The sequence below is a fragment of the Hyla sarda genome, chromosome 9 (assembly GCF_029499605.1).
Source record: "Hyla sarda isolate aHylSar1 chromosome 9, aHylSar1.hap1, whole genome shotgun sequence".
NCBI classification, from domain to species: Eukaryota; Metazoa; Chordata; class Amphibia; order Anura; family Hylidae; genus Hyla; species Hyla sarda.
The window spans coordinates 68,608,292-68,626,691 of record NC_079197.1 but is presented as its reverse complement, the minus strand read 5'-3'; the positions used below and the strand labels follow the sequence as shown (position 1 = coordinate 68,626,691).

The 18,400-nt window shown below is 46.0% G+C and overlaps 1 protein-coding gene across 1 annotated transcript in view; it reads right to left on the bottom strand.

Moving 5' to 3' along the window:
- ARL13A (ADP ribosylation factor like GTPase 13A) overlaps window positions 1-18,400 on the bottom strand; it is a 253,573-nt gene that overhangs the window by 167,316 nt on the left and 67,857 nt on the right. Inside the window, exon 2 of the mRNA XM_056540554.1 lies at window positions 11,736-11,806. Coding sequence (XP_056396529.1) covers window positions 11,736-11,806 — 71 coding nt within the window. The remainder of the gene's footprint in view (window positions 1-11,735; window positions 11,807-18,400) is intronic.

The following is an 18,400-nucleotide window of genomic DNA, read 5'->3' as shown; positions in this document are numbered from 1 at the left end:
GGCAGTAGCAACCAGGTCGTATCCACTAGCAACGGCTCAACCTCGCTGACTGCTGAGAAGGCGTGGGACAGAAGGACTAGGCAGAGGCAAGGTCAGACGTAGCAGAAGGTCGGGGCAGGCGGCAAGGTACGTAGTCAAGATGGATAGCAGGAGTTCAGGTAACACAGGCTTGGACAACACTAAAACGCTTTCACTGGCACAAGGCAACAAGATCCGGCAAGGGAGTGCAGGGGCAGTGAGCAGATATAGCCAGGGAGCAGGTGGAAGCCAATAAAGCTAATTGGGCCAGGCACCAATCATTGGTGCACTGGCCCTTTAAGTCTCAGAGAGCTGGCGCGCGCGCGCCCTAGAGAGCGGAGCCGCGCGCGCCAGCACATGACAGCAGGGGATCGGGACGGGTAAGTGACTTGGGATGCGATTCGCGAGCGGGCGCGTCCCGCTGTGCGAATCGCATCCCCGACGGCCATGTCAGTGCAGCGCTCCCGGTCAGCGGGACCGACCGGGGCGCTGCAGGGAGAGAGACGCCGTGAGCGCTCCGGGGAGGAGCAGGGACCCGGAGCGCTCGGCGTAACAGCCTTGCCACCCATGACGTACAGGTATGTCATAGGTCGGGAAGGGGTTAACCTTCTAAATGCCAGCAAATCAGAGGATAGAAGTATCCCCTCCATGGAGATACACTATGTGGGCTATAAGTTTGGGAGCTCCCTTACCAGTACAGACAGTACTTATTTCTGCAAATAATTTGTGCTTAGTCTTGCCCACATATTAGAATCCACATGGACAAAAGAGTACATAAACTACAAAGGATGATCTACAGGTTAAAAAATCTCTAATATTATGATGAATCCCACCTAATTGAAAATGCTTTAAACCAGAATTAAAGGGAAATAAAGAAACACTGACAACAGGCAAAATTACCACGTGGAAAGGCTTTGATAATCCAATTCTTCTGAATCTGGCTTTTATGTATTTTCCCCTTGATAATATTACCCACTGTCTTATGATATATAGGTAATTTTAGGTTTGTTATGTGCTACCTCCTGCAAATATGGGTCAGCCTCCAACATATACCAAAACTGTCTAATATCTTTACCTATGACAGTATTCTGGGGAGTATCATCAAATGCAAAAGTCAAGAGTTTATTTTTCAACTGTCTTGTCTTTGTTTTTTACATAGAAACATAGAATGTGTCGGCAGATAAGAACCATTTTGCCCATTTAGTCTGCCCAATAACCTGAATCCTATCAATAGTCCCTGGCAGGGCTGCCATCAGAAATTCTGGGGCCCCTTACACAGCACAAGGCCTGCCCCAACTCCACCCATATGCACATGACTCCGCCCCAGAACTGTTATTTTTAGGGAAGGTGCTTATTCACACAAATTTTTTCTTTTTTTTTTCTTTTACACATTTTTTTCACAATAATTTTATCCCTATAGGATATGATTTCAGCCTGGACCCATAGGATATGACTTCTGATAGCAGCCTGGACCCACTGGGTATGAAACTCTCAGCTTTTGAGCACGCTTTAAATTGCAAAAGTGGTTGCAGGGGCTCCATATAGTTTGGGTGGGCCGCTCTGTTAATAGTTGCCCCCTTATAGTTGTTGTAGGCCCGGGTCCCTCTCAACAACTATGTGGGTACAACCTGCCCCTATATAGTTAGTTGTAGTCCTCTCTCTGCTGCTAATTGTATTCTCCTTACAACTGGGGTTACAAACTGTAACAAACCCCCTCCTCATGTAATCTACTTACTACTGGGGTGACATACTATAACAAACCCCCTTCTCATGTAATCCCCTTACTACTGGAGTGACACACTGTAACAAACCCCCTCCTCATGTACTCTCCTTAATACTGGGGTGACACACTGTAACAAACCTCCTCCTCATGTAATCACCTTACTACTGGGGTGACACACTGTAACAAATCTCCTCCTCCTCATGTAATCTCCTTACTACTGGGGTGACACACTGTAACAAACCTCCTCCTCATGTAATCTCCTTACTACTGGGGTGGCACACTGTAACAAACCCACTCCATATGTAATCTCTTTACTACTGGGGTGACATGCGACCTCCACTCCAGCTCAGCCCCACTTCCTCCACAGCATCACACAGGTCCTTCAACCACTATTATCCTGCAATCCATGTACTAGTTTAGTAGCTCTTCTCTGAACTCTCTCTAGAGTATCTATATCCTTTTGGAGATGTGGCCTCCAGTACTGCACATAATACTCCAAGTGAGGCCTCACCAGTGTTCTGTACAGTGGCATGAGCACTTCTCTCTTTCTACTGCTCATACCTCTCCCTATACATCCAAGAATTCTGCTAGCGTTTCCTGCTGCTCTATTACATTGTCTTCCTACCTTTAAGTCTTCTGAAATAATTACTCCTAAATCCCTCTCCTTAGATACTGAGCTCAGGACTGTGTCAAATATTCTATATTCTGCCTGAGAGTTTTTACGCCCCAGGTGCATTATCTTGCGCTTATCCACATTAAATTTCAGTTGCCAGAGTGTCCTGACCATTCTTCTAGTTTTCCTAAATCCTTTTCCATTTTGCGGATCCCTCCAGGAACATCAACCCTGTTACACATCTTTGTGTCATCAGCAAAAAGACATACCTTACCATTGAAACCTTTTGCAAAACCACTAATGACGATATTGAAGGGGTATTCCGGTGAAAAACTTTTTTTTTTTTTTTTAATCAACTGGTGCCAGAAAGTTAAACAGATTTGTAAATTACTTCTATAAAAAAAAATCTTAATCCTTCCAGTACTTATTAGCTGCTGAATACTACAGAGGAAATTCTTTTCTTTTTGGAACACAGAACTCTCTGCCGAATCATGAGCACAGTGCTCTCTGCTGACATCTTTGTCCATTTTCGGAACTGTCCTGAGTTGGAGAAAATTCCCATGGCAAACATATGCTGCTCTGGACAGTTCCTAAAATGGACAGAGATGTCAGCAGAGAGAACTGTGCTCGTGATGTCAGTAGAGAGCTCTGTGTTCCAAAAAGAAAATAATTTCCTCTGTAGCATTCAGCAGCTAATAAGTACTGGAATGATTAAGATTTTTTAATAGAAGTAATTTACAAATCTGTTTAACTTTCTGGCACCAGTGGATAAAAAAAAAAAGTTTTCCACCGGAGTACCCCTTTAAACAAAATTGGTCCCAGTACAGATGACCTCACTCTGAATATACTCCATTGACTATAACCCTCTGTTGTCTGTCACTCAGCCACTGCCTAATCCACTCAGCAATATGGGAGTCCAAGCTCAATGACTGTAGTTTATTGATAAGTCTTCTATGTGGGACAGTGTCAAATGCCTTACTAAAATCTAGATATGCAATGTCTACTGCCCCTCTGCCATCTATTATTTTAGTCACCTAGTCAAAAAAATCAATGATTTGTTTGACATGTTCTCCCTGAAGCAAACCCATGTTGTTTTTCATCTTGCAATCCATGGGATTTTAGATATTCCACAAACCTATCCTTTAGTACAGTTTCCATAAATTTCCCCACAAATGGTGTCAGACTTACTGGCCTATGGTTGCTTGATTCCTCCCTACTACCATTCTTGTGAATGGGCACATTTGCTAATTTCCAATCTTCCGGGATGACTCCTGTTACCAGTGATTGGTTAAATAAATCTGTTAACGGTTTTGCTAGCTCACCACTAAGCTCTTTTAATAATTTTGGGTGTATCCCATCAAGCCCTTGTGACTTATTTGTCTTCACTTTAGACAGCAAATGTAGAACCTCTTCCTCTGTAAAGACACTTGCATCAAATGATTCATTAGTCTTCCTCCCTAATTGAGGTCCTTTTCCTTCTTTTTCTTCTGTAAAAACTGAACAGAAGTATTCATTAAGGCAGTCGGCTATCCCTTTATTCTCTTCTGCATACCTTCCTTCCTTTGTTTTTAATTTAGTTATTCCTTGTTTTCATTTCCATTTTTCATTTATATATCTGAAAAATGTCTTGCCCCCTTTTTTCGCAGACTGAGCTAGTTTTTCTTCTGCCTGCGCTTTAGAAGTTCTTATAACTTACCCTCTTTCTGCCTAGTCTTGTAGATTTCCCTATCTTCATTGCTCGGGGTTGTTTTATAATGACTAAATGCTAGCTTTTTGCTTTTTATGATTTTGGCCACTTCTGCTGAGTAGCACAATGGCCTCTTCCTTTTTCTGCTTTTACAGAAAAGTCTAATGCAATTTTCTGTTGCCTTCAATAATGCATCTTTTAAGTAGTCTGTTCCAGCCTAATAGGGACTCATTTATGATTAATCTCATTTTTGAAAAGTCTGTTTTTCTAAGAACTAAAACTTTTGTGTGGTGTCACTCCTTCACTGTTCTTATAATAAACCAAACTGACTGGTGATCACTAGATCCCAAGCTTTCACCTACAATAAGATCATATACCAAATCCCCATTTGTGAGTAACAAATCCAAAATGGCCTCAACCACTTGTAGAGATAATTCCAGTAGGGAATTTAGAATATCTGTACTCCTGGCAGAACTAGCTATTTTGGTTTTCCAGTTAATAACTGAAAGATTGTAGTCTCCAATAATGATAGCTACTCCTTTCATTGTGATTTTAGCTATTTCTTCAACTAGTAGATCATCTAATTCTTTAACTTGGCCTGGTGGTCTATATATCACACCTACACGACTTACTGTCTGATTTCCAAACTGCAACATAACCCAAACTGACTATTTTGGCCTCACTACCTTATATTAGGTTAGATTTTATGCTATCTTTCACATATTTGGCCACTCCTCCTCCTTTCTTGCCTTTTCTGTCTCTTCTGCATAAAGAGTACCCTGGTATGGATATGTCCCAGTCATTACTTTCATTAAACCATGTCTCAGGAACAGCCTCTAAATCTACATTCTCAGATTCCATTATTGACCTAAACTGCGGGCATTTGTAGACGGGACTCTGAGATTGTCATTTCTTAACTTCTGTGCTACTGACATGTTCTGGCATTGTTTCGGGGGCAATTGGACTCATGGATTTTCACTCTTTTGCCCCCTTTTCCTAGTTTAAATACTCCTTAGCAAATTCTTGGAATTGTTCTCTGAGTATATCCGTTCCTCTGAGAGAAATATGCAAACCATCTTTTTTGCACAGTTCCTTTCTATATATCCAAGTAGAGCTATGATGAGACACAAAGCCAAATCTTTGCTCTTGACACCTTTTACTAAGCCATGAGATGAACTACTAAATGCGCCTCTGCCTATCATTCTGAACATTATGCACAGGCAGAACTTCAGAAAATGAAACAGTGGATGCAAAATCCTGTACATCATTACCAAGTGTGATAAAAGATTTATTCACCTCTGAAACTTCATTGCAAGCCAGGTCATTTGTCCCTAGATGGACAAGAACATCCACATCCCCTTCCTGCTTTGCTTGCTTAACAAAATTAAGATTAAGAATATGTCTTCTATCTCTTCTAGAAGTAGCATCCGGGAGACATCTCACAAAACCATTTTCCTTAAGCTCCACACTCCCATCACCCAGAAACAGCTGCTTCCTTTCAGACTTTACTTTATCTTTTTTGTCCTTAGCTGCAGTCTTGCATGCATTACACATAGGAGTCCATGGTTCTTCACCCTCTGTGCTTGAGCCAATATCCATGTTGCCCTTACATTTTTAATAGAACTCTATCTCTACTTTCTGTTTTTTATATCCCTCCAAAGAATACATGTCAGTCTGGCTGCTGGGACCCCCCACGATCTCCCGACTGCCACCTTGGCACCCCTTCTAAATGGAGTGTGTCGAATGACATGCCCCCTCCTTGTAGCTCTATGGCAGAGCCAGGGATTCTGGAGTGCAGTACTCCAGCTTTCCCATAGAGCTTCATGGAAGGGGCTAGTCGGATGCCGCTTCGCACAGTGGTCAACATGCCCCATTCTGGAGGAAAGCCGGGGCGCCGAGTAGAAGATCACTAGGGGTCCTACCAGTCTGACCCCCCCAAGATCTAAAAGTTATCCCCTATTCTTAGTATAGTGAATGTGTGAATGTGTGAACAGATGATGCAACACCCATGTCCATATTTGTAACTTCCTGTCACATCCAACCAAGTGTGCCTATAGCACTAGGAACAATCTCTGATATAAATAATCTGAAGGATAAAAGAGAACCCACATATGAATTCCTCTGTGGTATATATTGAATGTCCTCAACCACTATTTTCACCAAAATCGTATCTTGCTGAAGAATGGGAAGATGGCGTTAAATGACCTGTCTAATCTGACTAAACTGTCTGCTTTAACAAATAAACACAAGTTTCACCTAATTTTTTAGAACTTGATTTAATAAAAGATTATATCTGCCTACAGAAGAGTCCATATTTAAAGTCTGGTCCGAAAGGTTCGACGGGTAGCCCCTAGAGATGCTGATGCAAGTGCTCAGACTGAGCAGCAAAAGCATCCTGTAAACAGCTGTGTTAGTCTAAACTATTCCTCACAAGGGATATTTCAGGTTACATGCTTGGGATGGTACAGAGAATCTGTACCATCAGGACAGAATTATTGGTAGCTTCCTTCCTAAAAGGAGTAACATGTATGCCCTTATCAGATGCATGAAGCAGAATATTTAGCTCACTGCCATTAGCAATGCCCTTTATTATTTGTTGTTGGGTATATATTTGTAAAGCTACTCTTCCCCAACTCTTCCTTTTCATAAGAGTTAAAAGGAGAAAAAGCCCCTCAAAATTTGAAATGCAATTTCTCCCGAGTACGGAAATACCCCATATTTGGCCCTAAACTGACACCTTGAAATACGACCGTGCTCAAAAGTGAGAGAGCACCATATGCATTTGAGACCAAAATTAGGGATTTGCATAGAGGCCGACCCGGATGCAAGCATTACACTTGCCTCTGCCACCAAAAGAAACCTACGGCAGTGTTTTCCAAACAGGGTGCCTCCAGCTGTTGCAAAACTGCCAGCATGCATGGACAGTCAATGGCTGTCTGACAATGCTGGGAGTTGTTGTTTTGCAACAGTTGGAGGCTATGTTTTGGAAGCAGTGCCGTACGATCCATTTTTCATTTTTATGGAGGGAGGGGTGTAAGGGTGTGTAGTGTTTTACTACACACACCAATGTAGTGTTTTACTCTTTATTTTGTGTAAGTGTAGTCTAGTATTTTTAGAGTACATTCACATGGGTGGGGGTTTACAGTGAGCGTCCCATTGGGAGTTTGAGCTGTGGTAGAAAATTTGTTGCAGCTCAAACTTGAAGGGGGAAACCCACTGTAAACCTCCACCCATGTGAATGTACCCTGTACATTCACATGGGAGGGGGGGGGGGCGCAAACTTTCAGCTGTTGCAAAACTACAACTCTCAGCATGCATTGACAGACATGGACTGTGCTCCAGATATTGCAGAGGCCACTCACCTGATCACCGCCGCTTGAGGACCATGCCACACGAGGACTGCCACCCACTTTGCCTTTGATGCCTTTATGGAAGGGGAAGGTCTCAGGACCCCCCTAGGCATTGCCACGGGATGCCTGCTTACAATTTCAGCAGGCATCCTGTTACGATCACTGCCCGGCGAGCAGCGTTGATCAGAAATGCAGAGTGCGTACAGGTACGCCCTTCCTCCTTAAGTACCAGGACGCAAGGGCGTACCAGTATGCCCCCCATCCCCAACAGGTTAATGCTTGTCTGAAGTGCATTCCGTGTGTTCTGCCACACTTAATGCACTTGGGTATGCAAATCATCAAGAACAGCCTATCACCGGCCGCAGCGATGTCCCGCCTCAGCCGATGATAGGCTGAGACCACTGTCATGTAAGGAACCAGCCGGCTTCTTACATGACAGTGGGCTCAGCCTATCATTGGCAGAGACGGGACATCGCTGCGGCCGGTGATAGGCTGAAGGCTCTGTGACGTTCCCATCTCCAGGAAGCAGCAAGAACAGCGGAGGGACCATGAGGCCGGTTCCTTAGCAACGGGGGAATGGAGGACGAAGGTAAGTTAAAGTTTGTTTTTTAATATTTGCACAGCCAAGGCACAGGAATACAAAGAACAGCGCAGCGGCTGATAATTATTTGGCGGGGGGGAGAGAAGCAGCGCTCGCGGGTGACATATGGTACGATTAGTCCTCCGATGTGGGGTGCAGCGCTCGGCTGATAAACCGGCGGGGGGGGGGGGACGTTGGGGGACAATGTATGTTGTTCAATGTACATAAATACATAAATAAGCCCTACCCCGAATATAAGCCCTAGTGTGTTTTTTGTGACTAAAATTAATATAAGACCCGGTCTTATTTTCGGAGAAACACAGTAGCAGCTTCTTTTGCAATTGCCTACCAATGACTTTCCTTCTGTTTCCTCAATTTGCATTATATTACATCTTGTCCTTCTTGGTTTTGCACTTTCAATGTTGAAGAGTGTAAATGTGACATCAACTTACCACACAGCCTTAGCAACAGGCAAGCGCACCCTGTGAGTCTGTAAAAACTCATTGTAAATCTTTGCATAAAAAAAAAAAACAGAATGCACATATTCCAGAGTGAACCACACTCATTTTAGAGCTTTGTGAATGTAGAGCACCCCCCCAAGGCACATAACAAGGGGTCCAGTGAGCCTTAACACCCTACAGGTGTTTGATGACTTTTCGTTAAAGTTGGATGTGTAAATTATATATTTTTTTCATTAAAATGCTAGTTTGCCCTCAAAGAAAACATTTTTTACAAGGGGTAATAGGACAAAATGCCCCCCAACATTTGTAAACCCATCTCTTCTTAGTATGGAAATACCCCATGTGTGGACTTCAAGTCCTCTTCTGGCACACTGCAATGCTCAGAAGAGAAGGAGCGCCATTGAGCTTTTGGAAAAAAAATTGAATGGAAGTCAGGGGCCATGTGCATTTACAAAGTCCCCCGTGCTGCCAGAACAGTGGACCCCCCCCCCCCCACATGTGACCCTATTTTGGAAACAACACCCCTCACAGAATCCAATGAGTATTTACACCCCACTGGTGTTTGACAGATCTTTGGAACTGGGGGCATTTTTAATTTTCACGGACCATTGTTCTAAAAATCTGTCAGACATCTGTGGGGCATAAATGCTCACTGTACCCCTTATTACATTACCTGAGGGGTGTAGTTTCCAAAATGGGGTCACATGTGGGGGGGGGGTCCATTGTTCTGGCACTAAGGGGGTTTTGTAAACACACGTGGCCTTCAATTCCGGACAAATTTTCTCTTCAAAAGCCCAATGGCGCTCCTTCTCTTCTGAGGATTGTAGTTCGCCCGCAGAGCCCTTTACATCCACATATGGGGTATGTTCTTACTCAGAAGAAATGGGGTTACAAATTTTGGGAGTCTTTTTTCTTTTTTCCCTTGTGAAAATGAAAAATTTAGGGTAACACCAGCATTTTAGTGAAATTTTTTTTTTCATTTTTCCATTCAACTTTGAAGAATTTTCATTAAACACCTGTGGGGTATTAAGGCTCACTATACCCCTTGTTACATTCCGTGAGGGGTGTAGTTCCCAAAATGGGGTCACATGTGGGTATTTATTTTTTTGCGTTTATGTCAGAATCGCTGTAAAATCAGCCACCCCTGTGCAAATCACCAATTTAGGCCTCAAATGTACATGGTGTACTCTCACTCCTGAGCCTTGTTGTGCGCCCACAGAGCATTTTACGCGCACATATGGGGTATTTCCGTATTCAGGATAAATTGCGTTGAAAATTTTGGGGGTCTTTTTTTTTCCTTTTAACACTTGTGAAAATAAAAAGTATTTTTTTTACACTAAGAAGCTGGTGTAGCCCCCAACTTTTCCTTTTCATAAGGGGTAAAAGGAGAAAAAGCCCCCCAAAATTTGTAGTGCAATTTCTCCCGTGTATGGAAATACCCCATATGTGGCCCTAAACTGTTTCCTTGAAATACGACAGGGCTCCTAAGTGAGAGAGCGCCATGCTCATTTGAGGACAAAATTAGGGATTGCATAGAGGTGGACATTGGGAATCAGTGGCCTACCATACCCCTAACAGGGTGCCTCCAGCTGTTGCTACACTCCCAGCATGCCTGGACAGTCAGTGGCTGTCCGGAAATGCTGGGAGTTGTTGTTTTGCAACAGCTGGAACCTCCGTTTTGGAAACACTGCCATACGTATTGTATGGCAGTTTTTCATTTTTATTGGGAGGGGGACAGTGTAAGGGGGTGTATATGTAGTGTTTTACCCTTTATTACGTGTTAGTGTAGTGTTTTTAGGGTACATTCACACTGGCAGGTTACGGTGAGTTTCCCGCTAGGAGTTCGCGAAAAATTTGGCGCAGCTCAAACTTCAAGCAGGAAACTTACTATAAACCTGCCCGTGAGGATGTACCCTGTACATTCACATGGGGGGGGGGGGGGCCAAACCTCCCACTGTTTCAAAATTACAACTCCCAGCATATACTGACAGACCGTGCATGCTGGGAGTTGCACTTTTGCCACAGCTGGAGGCACACTGGTTGGAAAACCTTCAGTTAGGTTCTGTTACCTAACTCAGTGTTTTTCAACCAGTGTGTCTCCAGCTGTTGCAAAACTACAACTCCCAGCATGTACTGATCGCCGAAGTACATGCTGGGAGATGTAGTTATGCAACAGCTAGAGGTACGCAACTACAACTCCCAGCATGCCGAGACAGCTGTTTGGGCATGCTGGGATTTGCAGTTTTGCAACATCTGGAGGGCTACAGTTTAGAGACCATTGCACAGTGATCTCCAAACTGTGGCCCTCCAGATGTTGCAAAACTACAAATCCCAGCATGCACAGACAGCAAACTGCTGTGTGGTCATGCTAGCAGTTGTAGTTTTGCAAGATCTAGAGGGCCACAGTTTGGAGATCACTGTGCAGTGGTCTCTAAACTGTGGACCTCCAGCTATTGCAAAACTACAACTCCCAGCATGCCCAATAGCTGTCTGGGCATGCTGATAGTTGTAGTTTTGCAACATCTGGAGGGCTACAGTTAGAGACCACTGTATAGTGGTCACAAACTGTAGCTCTTCAGATGTTGCTAGGCAACTCATCGGCTTCCGTGGGATCCAAGGAGCCAGCCGCATGACATCGCCGCCCGCCGATCACCATCGCCCGCAGCCTCCGCAGATCAGTAAGTTACCTTCGGCGCTGGTCCCTGTCAGTTTCCCCGTGCTGCTCTGCCTATTGTGGGTGGGCAGAACGGGGAAAACCCCGTTTGGTCGTCACGTGCTTTTGGTCGTCACATCTATATGACCAACAGCAGGGATAGGAGGGGTGGCACTCCTGCCCCCACACTCCTATCCCTTCAGGGGGATCGTCGGTGTCATGGACAACCGCGATCCCCCTTATATTCCAGGTTACCGGGTCACCATAGACCCATATTGACCCGGAATCGCGCAAATCGCAAATGTGAATTCACTTGCGATTTGCCGCGATTGCCGACATGGGGGGTCTGATGACCCCCCTGGGCATTTGCATGCGGTGCCTGCTGATAGATATCAGCAGTCACCCAGGTCCAGTCCCCGCCGGCGCGCGGGGACCGGAATTCCCTCGGGCATACCTGCACGCCATGGGTCCTTAAGACCCAGGTACACAAGGCGTATCCATATGCCCTGGGTCCTGTATGGGTTAATGTATTTTTACACCAAGTAAGGTTTGCTATTGCTGATTTTTTTTTTTTTTTATCTTTGTGGGCTCCTCTTTGTGGGCCTAAATATATATACATTTTGTATTTATTCTTTTTGACATATATTTACCTCTTTTTATAACTTTGATTATTGAACTTTTTCCAGCATTTTCCATTCCCAAGAAGAGAATAGTAACACTCCTGCATAAAAGAAACATATAAATCATAAAATACATTGAGGCACATTAATTTTTTCTTAAACAACAATATTTTGCCCTCTAAATAGCAATCATTAGGATGTTATATTATCATAATGCACAGTTATACTAAAGAGGCACTTTCCTGGCCACAGATGCCTTTGATTCTTATTCCCAAATGCTCCACATGAGTTTTATTGATTTCTGTTGACTTTTCAGTGTTCTGACTCCTTGCCTGTTCTCTTGGTTTCCTGCATCCAGTTCTGGTTTTAATGTTCCCTTCTAGCAATCTGACCTCTTGCTTGACATCTGACCCTCCATTGGTATCTGACTTTTACCAGGTGTGAGGTGCAGAACTGTGCCCTGTGCATTTTTACAATGGCCCCTTCCCTCAGCTGTCTGGAGATTTCCAAACATACAGCGAAGGGAGAAGGAAGGCAGAGATAGGCAGGACGCAGTTCTCCCCATACACAGCTCCTTCCTCGCCCCTCCGTCAGGACAAGAGGAGGGATGTAGATTTTCAAAGCCCCACTCCTAGATGGAGATTTTGATCGAGAAAATCTACGTCCAGGAGCAGAGCTGTAAAAATCTCTACTTGTGGTTGTGTCACTGAGCCATTGTTCAAATCTACATCCAGGGGGGCTGTGCACCTCCCTCGGCAGTAGAGGGATTCCCACAGTCCCGCTCCCTCGGCCCCCTGGACGTAGATTTTCACAGTTATCAAAATCTCCATCCAGGAGTAGGGCTGTGAAAATCTATGTCCTCCTCCTGAGGGAGGGACAAGGAGGGAGCTGTGTACAGGGCTGAGGGAGGTGCAGAACTGCATCCTGCACAGCTCCGCCTTCCCCCTCCCCTCATTGCATGTTCGAAAATCTCTGGACAACTGAGGGGCCCGATGTAAAAATGCACGGGGTGCAGTTTTGCGCCTCACACCGGCACTACTCACTGGCATTAGAACTTAGCTCTGACTTTAGACTACAGTAAAGAGACAGTCATCAAGTTGGGGCCACCACCTTTGTGACTAAAATAATAGAACAAGGAGGTGCAGTAGACCATGCTTATCTAGAATGTATTTAGGCCTTTGACACTGTCCCACATAGAAGACGTATCGATAAACTGAAGTCTTTGAGATTGGACTCCCATATTGTTGAATGGATTAGGCAGTGGCTGAGTGACAGACAACAGAGGATAGTAGTCAATGGAGAATATTCAGAGCAAGGTCTTGTTACTCTACGGGGTACCTCAGAATTCTGTACTTGGACCTATTCTGTTTAGCATTTTTATTAGTGATATTGCAGAAGGTAAAAAATAGGTAAGAAATGACTTTTTAACCTAGTTTTATAACAATGTATAAAAAGAAGAACAAATCTTAAATCAATTACACAGCCAGTGTATACAGTGCAATGGTATGATGTACATATAATATACAACTAATGAGAGCAGATTACCTGTAGATAAGTACAGAGATTTACTCAGAACCAACAATGGTATGGCACATACAGCAAGTTAATGATACTCAACTCAAGGGGACAGATAAGGCAAGCATGAGTCTCTATGATGTAGATATCGGCTTGGGGTTTAGTTATTGAGTGAGGAATTACACCACGCCCCCCCCCCCCCCCCCCCACAACTTATGAAATTTGTGTGAACAGCCTCTATTATCTAACACAATGAGGGACAGAATTATCAAAACTTTTTGATCAACTCAGCAACTTTTCCTCTGGACAGGTTTTGATACACCCCCCCCCCCCAAGTACTCGAAGGGGACATCAATAGTTACCAGGGCTTTCCATACTAACATACATACTTGTCAGTGGAAGGCCATGGGCCGATCCACCCTATCACAATAGTTTTTCTGGCCAAAAACACGGATTCTCTAAGGAATATATGTTGGTGATGGGTCATGGGTCCAGACATCTTGCGTACCAAATTAGCATAATTTGGGATCTAGTGGGACAGGGACACCAAAGAGCACTGATAGTGTTGGGTCTATAATATTCTGATATTGTCACGATGCCGGCTGGCAGGAGGTGGATCCTCTGTGCCAGAGAGGGATTGGCGTGGACCGTGCTAGTGGACCGGTTCTAAGTCACTACTGGTATTCACCAGAGCCCGCCGCAAAGCGGGATGGTCTTGCTGCGGCGGTAGTGACCAGGTCGTATCCACTAGCAACGGCTCAACCTCTCTGACTGCTGAAGATAGGCGCGGTACAAGGGAGTAGACAGAAGCAAGGTCGGACGTAGCAGAAGGTCGGGGCAGGCAGCAAGGATCGTAGTCAGGGGCAACGGCAGGAGGTCTGGAACACAGGCTAGGAACACACAAGGGAACGCTTTCACTAGGCACAAGGGCAACAAGATCCGGCGAGGGAGTGCAGGGGAAGTGAGGTATACATAGGGAGTGCACAGGTGAAGACACTAATTGGAACCACTGCGCCAATCAGTGGCGCAGTGGCCCTTTAAATCGCAGAGACCCGGCGCGCGCGCGCCCTAGGGAGCGGGGCCGCGCGCGCCGGGACAGGACCGAGGGAGAGCGAGTCAGGTACGGAAGCCGGGGTGCGCATCGCGAGCGGGCGCCACCCGCATCGCGAATCGCATCCCGGCTGGGTGCGGTATCGCAGCGCACCCGGTCAGTGGGTCTGACCGGGGCGCTGCCGTAGCGAGGATGTTGCGAGCGCTCCGGGGAGGAGCGGGGACCCGGAGCGCTCGGCGTAACAGTACCCCCCCCCCCCCTTGGGTCTCCCCCTCTTCTTAGAGCCTGAGAACCTGAGGACCAGACTTTTATCTAGGATATTGTCCTCAGGTTCCCAGGATCTCTCTTCAGGGCCACAGCCCTCCCAGTCCACTAAAAAAAAAGTTTTTCCTCTGACCTTTTTGGAGGCTAGTATCTCCTTTACGGGGAAGATGTCTGAAGAACCGGAGACAGGAGTAGGAGAAATAAGTTTGGGAGAGAAACGGTTGATGACGAGTGGTTTAAGAAGAGAGACATGAAAGGCATTAGGAATACGAAGAGAAGGAGGAAGAAGAAGTTTGTAAGAGACAGGATTAATTTGGCACAAGATCTTGAAAGGACCAAAATAGCGTGGTCCCAATTTGTAGCTGGGAACACGGAAGCGGACATATTTAGCGGAGAGCCATACCTTGTCTTCGGGAGAAAAAATGGGGGGAGCTCTTCTTTTCTTATCAGCAAACTTCTTCATGCGTGATGAAGCCTGTAAGAGAGAATTTTGGGTCTCTTTCCATATGGTGGAAAGATCACGAGTTATTTCATCCACAGCGGGCAAACCAGAGGGCAAGGGAGTAGGGAGGGGGGGAAGAGGGTGACGGCCGTACACCACGAAAAATGGGGATTTGGAAGAAGATTCAGAGACTCTGAAGTTGTACGAGAATTCGGCCCATGGAAGAAGATCTGCCCAGTCATCCTGGCGGGAGGAAACAAAATGCCGTAAATAATCACCCAGGACCTGGTTAATTCTTTCTACTTGCCCATTGGATTGAGGATGATAAGCAGAAGAAAAGTTTAATTTAATCTTGAGTTGTTTACAGAGAGCCCTCCAGAATTTTGACACGAATTGGACGCCTCTATCCGAGACGATCTGCGTGGGCAACCCGTGAAGACGAAAAATGTGTACAAAAAATTGTTTTGCCAACTGAGGCGCTGAAGGAAGACCAGGAAGAGGAATAAAATGTGCCATCTTGGAAAATCGATCAACGACCACCCAAACAACAGTGTTGCCACGGGATGGGGGTAAGTCTGTAATGAAGTCCATACCAATCAGAGACCAAGGCTGTTCGGGGACAGGCAGAGGATGAAGAAGACCAGCAGGCTTCTGGCGAGGAGTCTTATCCCGGGCACAGACAGTACAGGCCCGCACAAAATCAACAACATCCGTTTCCAGAGTCGGCCACCAATAGAAACGAGAGATGAGTTGCAAGGATTTCTTGATGCCCGCATGGCCTGCGAGATGGGAGGAGTGACCCCATTTGAGGATTCCGAGGCGTTGGCGTGGAGAAACGAAGGTCTTCCCTGGAGGAGTTTGCCTGATGGAGGCTGGAGAAGTGGAGATCAGGCAGTCAGGAGGAATGATGTGTTGCGGAGAGAGCTCTACTTCCGAGGCATCCGAGGAACGAGAGAGAGCATCGGCCCTAATGTTCTTATCGGCAGGGCGAAAGTGAATTTCAAAATTAAACCGGGCAAAGAACAGAGACCACCTGGCCTGGCGAGGGTTCAGCCGTTGGGCAGACTGAAGATAGGAGAGATTCTTGTGATCGGTGTAAATAATAACTGAAAATTTTGATCCCTCCAGCAGATGCCTCCATTCCTCAAGTGCTAATTTAATGGCCAGTAGCTCTCGATCCCCGATGGAGTAGTTCCTCTCCGCCGGAGAGAAGGTCCTAGAAAAAAAACCACAAGTAACAGCATGCCCAGAAGAATTTTTTTGTAGAAGAACTGCTCCAGCTCCTACTGAGGAGGCATCAACCTCCAATAGGAAGGGTTTAGATGGGTCAGGTCTGGAGAGCACGGGAGCAGAAGAAAAGGCAGACTTGAGCTGTTTAAAGGCGTCTTCCGCTTGAGGAGGCCATGACTTAGGATTGGCGTTCTTCTTGGTTAAAGCCACGATAGGAGCCACAATGGTGGAAAAATGTGGAATAAATTGTCTGTAATAATTGGCGAACCCCAAAAAACGTTGGATAGCACGGAGTCCGGAGGGGCGTGGCCAATCTAAGACGGCAGAGAGTTTGTCTGGGTCCATTTGTAGTCCCTGGCCAGAGACCAAGTATCCTAGGAAAGGAAGAGATTGACATTCAAACAGACATTTCTCCATTTTGGCATAAAGTTGGTTGTCTCAAAGTCTCTGAAGAACCATGCGGACATGCTGGCGGTGTTCTTCTAGGTTGGCAGAAAAAATCAGAATATCGTCCAGATACACAACAACACAGGAATATAAGAGATCACGAAAAATTTCATTAACAAAGTCTTGGAAGACGGCAGGGGCGTTGCACAGGCCAAAGGGCATGACCAGATACTCAAAGTGTCCATCTCTAGTGTTAAATGCCGTTTTCCATTCGTCCCCCTCCCTGATGCGGATGAGATTATAAGCACCTCTTAAGTCCAGTTTGGTAAAGATGTGGGCACCTTGGAGGCGATCAAAGAGTTCAGAGATAAGAGGTAGAGGGTAGCGGTTCTTTACCGTGATTTTATTAAGTCCGCGGTAGTCAATGCAAGGACGTAGGGAGCCATCTTTTTTGGACACAAAGAAAAATCCAGCTCCGGCAGGAGAGGAGGATTTGCGGATAAACCCCTTTTTTAAATTTTCCTGGATGTACTCAGACATAGCAAGAGTCTCTGGGGCGGACAGAGGATAAATTCTGCCCCGGGGTGGAGTAGTGCCCGGGAGGAGGTCAATAGGACAGTCATAAGGCCTGTGAGGAGGTAGAGTCTCAGCTTGTTTTTTGCAAAACACATCAGCAAAGTCCATATAGGCCTTAGGGAGACCGGTTACAGGGGGAACCACAGGGTCACGGCAGGGAGTACTGGGAACCGGTTTAAGGCAGTCCTTGAAACAAGAGGTACCCCAGCTCTTGATCTCCCCCGTGGACCAATCCAGGGTTGGGGAATGGCGTTGGAGCCACGGTAGTCCAAGGAGAATTTCGGAAGTGCAATTGGGGAGGACCAAGAACTCAATTTTTTCTTGATGAGGTCCGATGCACATTAGAAGGGGCTCCGTGCGGTAACGTATGGTACAGTCCAATCTTTCATTGTTAACACAATTGATGTAGAGGGGCCTGGCGAGACTGGTTACCGGGATGTTGAACCTGTTGATGAGAGAGGCCAAAATAAAGTTTACTGCAGATCCGGAATCCAAGAAGGCCATAGTAGAGAAGGAGAAGGTAGATGCAGATATCCGCACAGGCACAGTAAGACGTGGAGAAGCAGAGTAGACATCAAGGACTGTCTCACTTTTGTGCGGAGTCTGCGTGCGTCTTTCCAGGCGGGGAGGACGGATAGGACAATCCCTCAGGAAGTGTTCGGTACCGACACAGTACAGGCAGAGATTCTCCATGCGGCGTCGTGTCCTCTCTTGAGGTGTCAGGCGAGACCGGTCAACTTGCATAGCCTCCACGGCGGGAGGCACAGGAACGGATTGCAGAGGACCAGAGGAGAGAGGAGCCGGGGAGAAAAAACGCCTTGTGCGAACAAAGTCCATATCCTGGCGGAGCTCCTGACGCCTTTCGGAAAAACGCATGTCAATGCGAGTGGCAAGATGAATGAGTTCATGTAGATTAGCAGGAATTTCTCGTGCGGCCAGAACATCTTTAATGTTGCTGGATAGGCCTTTTTTAAAGGTCGCGCAGAGGGCCTCATTATTCCAGGATAGTTCAGAAGCAAGAGTACGGAATTGTATGGTGTACTCGCCAACGGAAGAATTACCCTGGACCAGGTTCAGCAGGGCAGTCTCAGCAGAGGAGGCTCGGGCAGGTTCCTCAAAGACACTACGAATTTCCGAGAAGAAGGAGTGTACAGAGGCAGTGACGGGGTCATTGCGGTCCCAGAGCGGTGTGGCCCATGACAGAGCTTTTCCAGACAGAAGGCTGACTAC